The sequence below is a fragment of the Stegastes partitus genome, unplaced genomic scaffold, assembly GCF_000690725.1.
Source record: "Stegastes partitus isolate 25-593 unplaced genomic scaffold, Stegastes_partitus-1.0.2 Scaffold122, whole genome shotgun sequence".
Classification (NCBI taxonomy): domain Eukaryota; kingdom Metazoa; phylum Chordata; class Actinopteri; family Pomacentridae; genus Stegastes; species Stegastes partitus.
In genome coordinates this window covers 42722-51545 of record NW_007577853.1, presented here as the reverse complement: position 1 = coordinate 51545, position 8824 = coordinate 42722, and the positions used below count along the sequence as shown (strand labels likewise).

Here is an 8824-nt window from a genome sequence, read left to right as displayed (position 1 = left end):
AGTTATTAAAAATCTAAAACTGACGTCTTTTCTGTATGAGGATTGTTCAATCTAAAATCAATAAGGGTCTTCTCTTCGAACAAGAAATGATGACGCAGAAGTCAGTCAGTGATATTTTCTGAACCACATGCAGTTTCATGTTACAATAACACAAAACAAAACATAGATTACTTTTTAACGATGAAATACTAATACGTTATTTTGACTAAACTTTGACTGATTGTACCCCAAGAACAAAAATATTGCTCGATAGCCCAATCCAAGTAGAACGGAGTTCTGGAGTTTCAAAGGGATTCCCCAAATATAACATGGGCATATTTTTCATTTTCTGATCCCACTTTGAAGGCTGGAGAAATTATTTGAACTGTTGGCTATTATACTTATTGAATTCATATATTTTTTGAAATAAATACTTGAAGGCAAACTCTTAAGCATTTTTAATAAATATACATGTTGTCACACTTTCTGCACAAAGTCCAGTTTGTGCCATTTGTCTCAGAGACCAAGTTTATTCCCAGTGGAGAACAAAGTCTGAATTCTTTCTGAAACAATTATAATACTGAGTCGTGTCATCATTGCTGCAGTCAGATTCTGAAGCAGACCTCTTCCCCAGCATCACATCTTACTGAGCTTGTGGACACAGTAGATGGTAATAAGTGCTCAATTTTTTTCTTGCCCCTCAAACGCACCAGGGTGACTGTTAGACTTTAGTATTCAGCTGTATATTCATTAGTAGGAAGGTATTATATTATTTGATAAGTGTAGAGCTATAGGCTGCACAGACACTATGTTGATATTCCATCTGATGTCTACAATATGCTGTGTGTGACTGGTGGCCCTGCAGCAGCATCATTTCACAACTGTGTTGGTTTCATGAGTCATATAAGGCAACAGGCTGAAAGCTGACAGGCAGAAGTCATCAAACAGAAAATAAACAAATGAAACAAGATGTCTAGTGCAGGATCAGCTACACATATATGCCATTCAGGTTCTGTCCCTTAGTTCTATCTTCTGCCTTCATCACAATTCTCTGTCTGTGACTCATTGCTGGTGTCCAAAGTCAGGAAAAAAGCATATCAAGTCCACTCACTTAGATCTTCATGCCAAGCTTGGCTTTCTGTAGGAGAGAGACAACACAGATGTTTAAGGTATTACATCATCCTTACTAAAAGCAGAATCACAGTGAATGAATAAGTGTACGGAACATTTATCAGTTCATTTGAGCATACATTTTGCCTACAGTTATTTTGTGCTGATTTTTCATGAAGAATGTGATATAATGTCAGCTCTATGTTAGAGACCATGCAGAAATCTACTGTGAAAAAAAAAAAGCATCTGGACTTTTAGATTGTTGATGGTGGCTGTGGCTCAGGTGGTAGAGCAGGTTGTCCACGAATCACATCCTGATGAGTGGCTAGCACCTTGCATGGCACCCATTTGGTTGGGACCCACATGGCAGCTCTGCCACCAATAGTGGCAAATGATTTATTGTGTCCAGTCTATCAATCATTTCTCATCTCATATCAACATATCTTAATATCTATGCAATGATTTGTTATTTTCATATTAGAAGAAAAGGGATACTGGAGTTTTGTTATGCTCGTTACATAGTTGTGCATATTGAAGTAGTGTTGTTTGGAAGACAGATCAAACTTCCCATTTTTACACTTCACATTAAGTAAATCACAGAGTAGCAGTATCATTCCATAATATATCTCTGCTGCTTATCAAAATACACAGCAGGATTTATCCTTTGCAAGGAAACGAGCTGTTTCTGTATATGCCAAAGAGTAACTCGTTGTTCAAACTACATCAGTTATCTGCATTGCCTCCAGCATATGGTTGACATTACAACGCACTTTGTATGAAATTAAATCCAAAAAAATGACTTTCAGCAAATGATTTTCAGTCCAATAATTCAAATGTTGCAGTTAAAGAACAAGTGCAGGTCTCCTGTCTGTATTGATGCAATAATACTTAACTGCCTGAGGTTTTTTTGTGTGTTAATTATTTGACACACATGATAATACACACACATGTATCAGTCTAAACTAACATGATATCAACAAAGACTCTCTGGACATGACAGCAGGCACAAGATGCACAAGTTCCTCAGAGACCTAGGGCAGTAGTCTTTGCATGCTAAATGCTAAATGTTAAATATGTTGGTAAGATGAGGGTTGAATAAACAGAAATACAAACTTAGAGTGAACTTACAATGCCAGATGCATGTTTGGGTTTAACACTGTAGGAAGCCTTCTCCTTGGCCTGCCGGAAACACTCTTCTGCTGCTTTTAACCTGGAGATATAAAAAAAATATTTCATGCACTTAATATGAACACTACAATACAACTAACCAAAAAGTACGAATAACAACCAAGGTCGATGTCATAGGGTAATCCATTTGGCAGCTCTTTGCATTTAGGGCATTTCAGGTTTTGCTTATTTGATTCCTGACAAAGATTGTTGCTCCTTCTACTCTCTGACAGCACTGGGCAGCTCCACCTGGCTGCTCCACCTGCGCTGTGTGATGGAGAGACACAACAGCTCCTTCCTTCCTGCTGCTGTCAGAGTCTAGAACCAGCACAGCTCCCAGCCAACCACACACCAAAAAACACATTTCACACTTATTTTTGGTCCAACATTAACTCATTCAAACTTGTGCAATATAAACATTTTGTACATTTAAAAACTCTGCAAATCCATTTTTCTTCATATAGAAAAATCGATGAAATATCAGTATCCAAAGTGTTTGAAGTCCAGTGTGAAGTTTCCTCAGTCTGTAATGGTTTGTGGTGTCATGTCATCTGCTGATGTTGGTCCACTGTGTTTTATCAAGTCTAAAGTCAACTCAGTGTCTACCAGGACACTTTTAGAGAACTTCATGCTTCCATCTGCTGACAAGCTTTATGGAGATGCTGATTTCGTTTTCCAGAAGAACGTAGCACTTGATCACAGAGCCAAAACTACCACCAATGGTTTTCTGACCATCATATTACTGTGCTTAACTGGTCAACTAACTCACCTGCCCTGAACCCTACAAGGAGTATTGTAACAAGGAAGCTGAGAAACACATGACCGAAAAATACAGACAAGCTGAAGGCTGCTATTGAAACAACCTGGACTTCAGGCTGATCACCTCCATGCCAGTCTGCACTGATGCAGTAGTTCATGGCAAAGGAGCCCCGACCAAGTTGTGAGCATATAAATGGAAATAATTTTCATAAGTTAGACATTTCTGTCTTGTATATCCTGTTTTTGATTGATTTTATGAAATATTCCAGGAATTTAAGATACTGGATATTCTGTTTGTCCTTAGGTGTAAACTATAATCATCACAACTAAAATAAACAAACAAACAAAAAGGTTTGGAATATTTCACTTGACATATAATAAACAGAAAATATCTGACAGTTCACCTTTTTGAGTTAAAGTACAAAAAAAAAAAAAAAAAAACCGTCATCATGCTGTTCTGATTTTTTGACATGCACTAGTACATACAGGGGCTGGTTGGGTGATGAGACAGAACTAAAAACCACTAGGATAGAGCAGATCGCCACATGATGAAAAGCAAAGGAAGGAAAACAACCAAAGGCACACAAGAAAAATGATATTTTTGTCATAAAGAAGTTGGGATAACAGTAAAGAAAGAATTACGTAAGAAAAGAAAAAAGGAGAGAAAGGCAGCTGTAGAGCTCAATGTGTCATGTACCTCTCCTTGAGAATGGCCTTGTTCTCTTTCTTCCACTGTTCCTTGAAGTCAGAAGAGAACTCATGCCAGATGCAGAAGAATGTGTTGAGTGAAACCTCCTTCTCGCCTGACTTGGCCTTCACTGAAAAGAACACTGTAAGCTCCAGGAACCTGACAGAACAAATTGTCAGATTAACGATGAGTTTTCGCCAGAGCAGATAACATGTGACACAGGGAATGAAACAAACTGTGAAACTGTAGAGCTGATCTTCACAATAAGTGTCACACGTCTATGAGCTGTTCCATCAAAAAGACATTTCCTCTCTAAACCATGTATTTATTATTCAAAAATATTTTTAAAGCCTTTTACAGCATTATTTTTTAGTCTACCCTCTCTTGTTAATCATTCTCAGAGGCCCTCGTTTATCTTGTGGCCTCTTGGTGAGGATCTACCTCCATGCTGGGAACAACTGGACAGCATGTAAAGTAGGACCAACTCATCCAGCTATAAGAGGAAACACTCATCATACTTTTATGTCAAAATACAAAGACAGTCACATTCCAGATGTCTTTATGTATGAATGAATGTAATTTCTTTTTTCACTGGTGCATAAAAATTTCACTCAGACACATTTTTTACACATATTTTACTCGACATATTTACTATTTATTATTGTCATTTGTCTTTCTGTATACACAGAAAATAAGGCTGTGTTGTACTGCATTTTATTTTATTTATATTTCATCAGAACTCGTCCTTTTGAGTGCGTCCGAACTGTCTTAATACAATATTTTCACATCCACAGAGTGACAGTAAAAACTCACCTGGTAACTTTCACTGTTACACACAGTCCAGCTTTTCTATGAAATCAGCTGATTGTGGACCCACATTGCTATTCCAGATTTTACTGTTATGATTATATAATTAAAGGTAACAAAGATGGTCCTCATTTATTCAATACCTGCGGTGGATGTGGTCATGTCATAGACAACACTCAGCCTGTTATCAATCTAAGCTTTAGATTATTAACAGGCTGTTTAAACCAATCAGGACCCAGGTCTTTGACATTACTTTATCACAGCAGTGACTGGAAGTTAAAAGACAACAGGAAGTGGAACACATTAAAAAAAAGGTGTAGATGAATAATCAGAAATCCTGGGTTACAGTCCTGTTGTCTTAGTTGTCATAAACACTATGGTTTAATCATATCATACCTCCTACACATAAGGCATACGAGCCAGTTCATGAGTAAAGTGTGGTGACCACAGTGAAATGTAAAGTACTCCACTCTCCTTAGTGGGTGTCGTGTGGGGATGTTAAACAGCAGAAACGAAACAGATAAAGGAGGTAGTTCTTACAGTTTGTGAGTGCTGCTGAGTTGAGCATCCAGAGTCTCCAGCTCACTTTTAGCTAAGAAAGAAAGAAAACAAAGGATCAAACATGAGAAAGTACTTAAGTTTGCTGTCAGTAAGCCATTCATTCTGGTGAAAGTTATATGATACCAAGAAATGTTGTCTCTCCTGGTGTCCCTCTGTGCTTTCCCCTGAGCCTGGCTTTCATACAGTAGACCAGTGTTACTCAACTTAGAACCCTTAATGTTGTATGTTGACACTCAACTCACTTCCAATTAATTCAAACTGGGAATGCTTTTACATTTAGTAAATGTTATGTTTTGTCACTGGCCTGTTATTCTGTTCAATTTTTATTGTTTATTTCATCTGATTATTTTATTATTGTTTATTTCTTGCCATCCATCTTGCCATTTTCCAACAGTGGTAAGTTCAGTGTCCCTGCCATAGAAACCGAGATGATATTGCTCAAAAGATGAAGCGTTTTCCAAACTAGAGACCAACAAAGTACAGACTTTCAAAACTGCAGTCTATGAGGAACATGCTTTTGCTGCAGCCCAAGATATATATTTATTTTTATTGCAGAACTGTTTATTCTGTCAATCCATGAGCAGAAAGGCAGACTTGCTGCACCTTATCCAGCGATCCCAATAGATGTGCGGTTTTAATCAGTTACCTTGTGCTAAGAAGCTTTCCATCATGTCTTTGAAAGGCTGCAAGTTTTCCTCATCTGACATCTTGCACACCTTTTCGACTTCTGATGTACACGCTGATCAAATAAAGAAGAAAACAATATAGTCAGGTTAAAATTCACAGTTGCATGAATGCAAAATACAAGGAGGCATGGATGCCCTGATGCTGTGGAAGTATGGTGCAAACAAAGAAAAGAAAAATGCAATAATTGTTGCATTTATAAAACATGTGTCATATAAAACTTTTAATTTATATTTTCACTGTACATTTCCCCAAACAAACATTTTAGTTTCATTCTGCTGTAGGAGACATTAATGCTTGTCTCATATCTTCTGTGCTGAGTGCTCGTGGACAGAGTGCATGCTAGAATTTTCAGAAGCTTTGTATATCTAAGATGTATTTGACAATGAATTGCTTGAATCATGATATGAATAAGGCAAGGTTTAGGTTAAGGTGAAGTTTAGGTTAAGATTCAGGTTTAGGTTTAGGTTAGGGTTGGGCCCTAACCTTAAGTGTGTGTTACCTCTCAGGTCCTTCCTGAGTCGAAGCAGGTCTTTTTGAAAATCTTCAAACTTCATCTGTGAGGCCTGGAACAGATCATGAGGCTCTGGGAGAGGAAACACACACGTCTCCTTGCCAGCATCCTGGTGATTGACACACAGACACACACATAGACACACACATACACAAATCAGTACAAAACAGGAAGTAAAATTGACCATAACTTTTACAATCACTAGTTACAGTTTGGGAGGAGGCTTACCTCTTCGAAGTGCCTGAGGTAGTATGCAACGATATAAGACAGAAGACTTTTCACAGAGTCCTGCATGTTTTGAGAGAAAAAGTAAGTTTACAGTCATACAGGGTTAAAGTGTCACCCACAATGGAGAGTAAAGGTTTGCGTTGCTGTGTGCTAATTCCATTTTGAAGATTTTTGAGGTAAAATAGAACAAAATGAGACGTTAAATGGTAATCAAGTGTTACTCTTTATCTAATTAAATAAAATTGATTAATAAAATGAAACAAAATACTTTTTCAAAAAAAATAAAAAATTTATTAAATCTAATTAAATTAGATTAATTAGATTTTCTGTCATTTGTAGGGGTACATACTTGTTGAAACATTATGTTCTGAGCACTGTTCCACTGTAACAAAACGCAATCTTTCAGTCTGTTTTTGTAAAAAGGGTGTTGGATGTCAAGGGGATAACATGAAGCATGGAGAAAATGATGCAGCAACTTCAAAGGATTTAAAAATATATATTTGGGTAAAATGTCTGCTCTACAATATTCAGATAGCTTTGCAATTGACAAGAGCATAATTCACTAGAGTTGGGGAATCATAACAAAAGGGCACAGCTTACTTTATACAGCTAAGTTGAAGACAGTTAGTCATTTTTTTGTGTACATATTTGCATTGAGTAAGATTAGTGTACAACTCCCTGTCTTAGTATAGAAATCATCCTATACTGGATATTTCAATGTATATGGAAGTGCAACATTTTGGAAAGCTCTCGCTAAGCTATGCCACTGTATAACGTCACATAAATATATTAACTTCAAAAAACTAAAATATCAGCAGCAGGACCAAAAGCCCTTAGTTTCACCACAAAGAACAACATTTCAGCATATTTCAGTTTGTTTCCGCATCTTCCTCTTTACTCACACTGCTCTTGACATCTTTGAGTTTGGGAAGGATGTCGAGGGTGAAGCCATCAGCTTGGCCTCTGGTTCGATTACCACCATTCATGAAGTTACCGAAGGCCAAAACCAGACCTAGGACCGTCTTTACTGTCTCACTGTCCTGTAATGCCTGCAGAAGATAGCAAAGCTTTTCTTTAAAGAAATCTAAGATTGAGAGGATGCAGCACATAACAATGTGATCAGGGAATTGGAGAGAGAGGACATAAATGGGATAAATGGCAGCTGGTGCTTACTCGACTTCCTCCAAAATACCATACAAATCAATATCTAATATAATTCTTTCGTCCTGATTGTCTGTACTATAAATGTATTATATTACTCTATTCTGTACAAACATCTATTTTAAGTGTGTCCATCCGGAAAGATAGAAGCCTCTTGTGTTGCTCTTCCAGTGGTTACTGAGGGAGTAACTTTTTCTTTCTACTAATAGAGGATCGAAGAACACAAGGATGTACATGCTGTGAGGATTGTTAAGAGCCATGAGGCTACTGTGACTTGTAATACTGGTATAGATACAGTTGTGTAAAAAAATTTTACATAACTTATGAAGACCATGAATATCATAGCAGTCTTGAGTTTATTGTGAATCATGAATTAACAGACAAGTATGTGCATATGTGCCTGTGTGCTTCTTCCCAAATAGTGTTCTCTAAAGAGACCCACAGAGGTCCTCACAGACTACTGTTTGTTCTTGGCTGGTTCATTAGTCGCAAGAAGTGATATTTGAGTGGAAAAATCAATCTGCCAAACATATTCATCATTAATGTATTGATCAGCAGGAGGCAGGCTGATTAGACTTTTCACCATCAACAACGAAATAGTAAAATCCTACATACACTAAAACTATTTGTGCATTACTAGCCTCCACAGTAAAAAAAAAAAAAAAAAAGTCCATGTAATGTTTTCACACAAAATAGAATGCACAAAAGTTATCAAAATGTTAAATTCCCTGAAATGGAATGAGTAAATTTGTTAACTTTCTATCTCTGGAATACATGCTTTTAAATTGCTCTGCTTTATATACATAATAATAACACCTCTGGTTGTATCTAAAAGGCTGTTGGACAGAATGTTTAAACATCCTCATTAACCTGGACTAGTGGGTATTTTGTCTACAGTAGAGACCACCATACAGTAATGTGACAGATACCAAAGCAGTGTCTGTTGGGAAGACTTGTCAGTGCATAGACAAAGTTATTGATTGTGACAAATGACATACAACATCTCTGTCACTCCTGCTGTTGATTTCAAAGGAGTCCAGACTGAACCCATCACAATGGTGTTATTATTCCTATACTGAATACCCACACATATGTCCTGTTTACACCAAGCATATATAAAAATGACTGTGACTTTTACAACAAAACATTTTAACCACCAGAAAAAA

General features: G+C 37.1%; 1 protein-coding gene across 1 annotated transcript in view; it reads right to left on the bottom strand.

The window, feature by feature from the left end:
- Positions 1 to 1030: 1030 nt before the first annotated feature.
- Positions 1031 to 8824, bottom strand: part of LOC103354836 (formin-2-like) — a 27993-nt gene continuing 20199 nt past the window's right edge. Inside the window, exons 11-19 of the mRNA XM_008278389.1 lie at positions 8571 to 8630; positions 7400 to 7546; positions 6498 to 6557; positions 6258 to 6378; positions 5718 to 5810; positions 5051 to 5102; positions 3713 to 3862; positions 2218 to 2299; positions 1031 to 1117 (exon numbers count right to left, since the gene is read on the bottom strand). Coding sequence (XP_008276611.1) covers positions 1091 to 1117; positions 2218 to 2299; positions 3713 to 3862; positions 5051 to 5102; positions 5718 to 5810; positions 6258 to 6378; positions 6498 to 6557; positions 7400 to 7546; positions 8571 to 8630 — 792 coding nt within the window. The 3' untranslated portion in view covers positions 1031 to 1090. The remainder of the gene's footprint in view (positions 1118 to 2217; positions 2300 to 3712; positions 3863 to 5050; positions 5103 to 5717; positions 5811 to 6257; positions 6379 to 6497; positions 6558 to 7399; positions 7547 to 8570; positions 8631 to 8824) is intronic.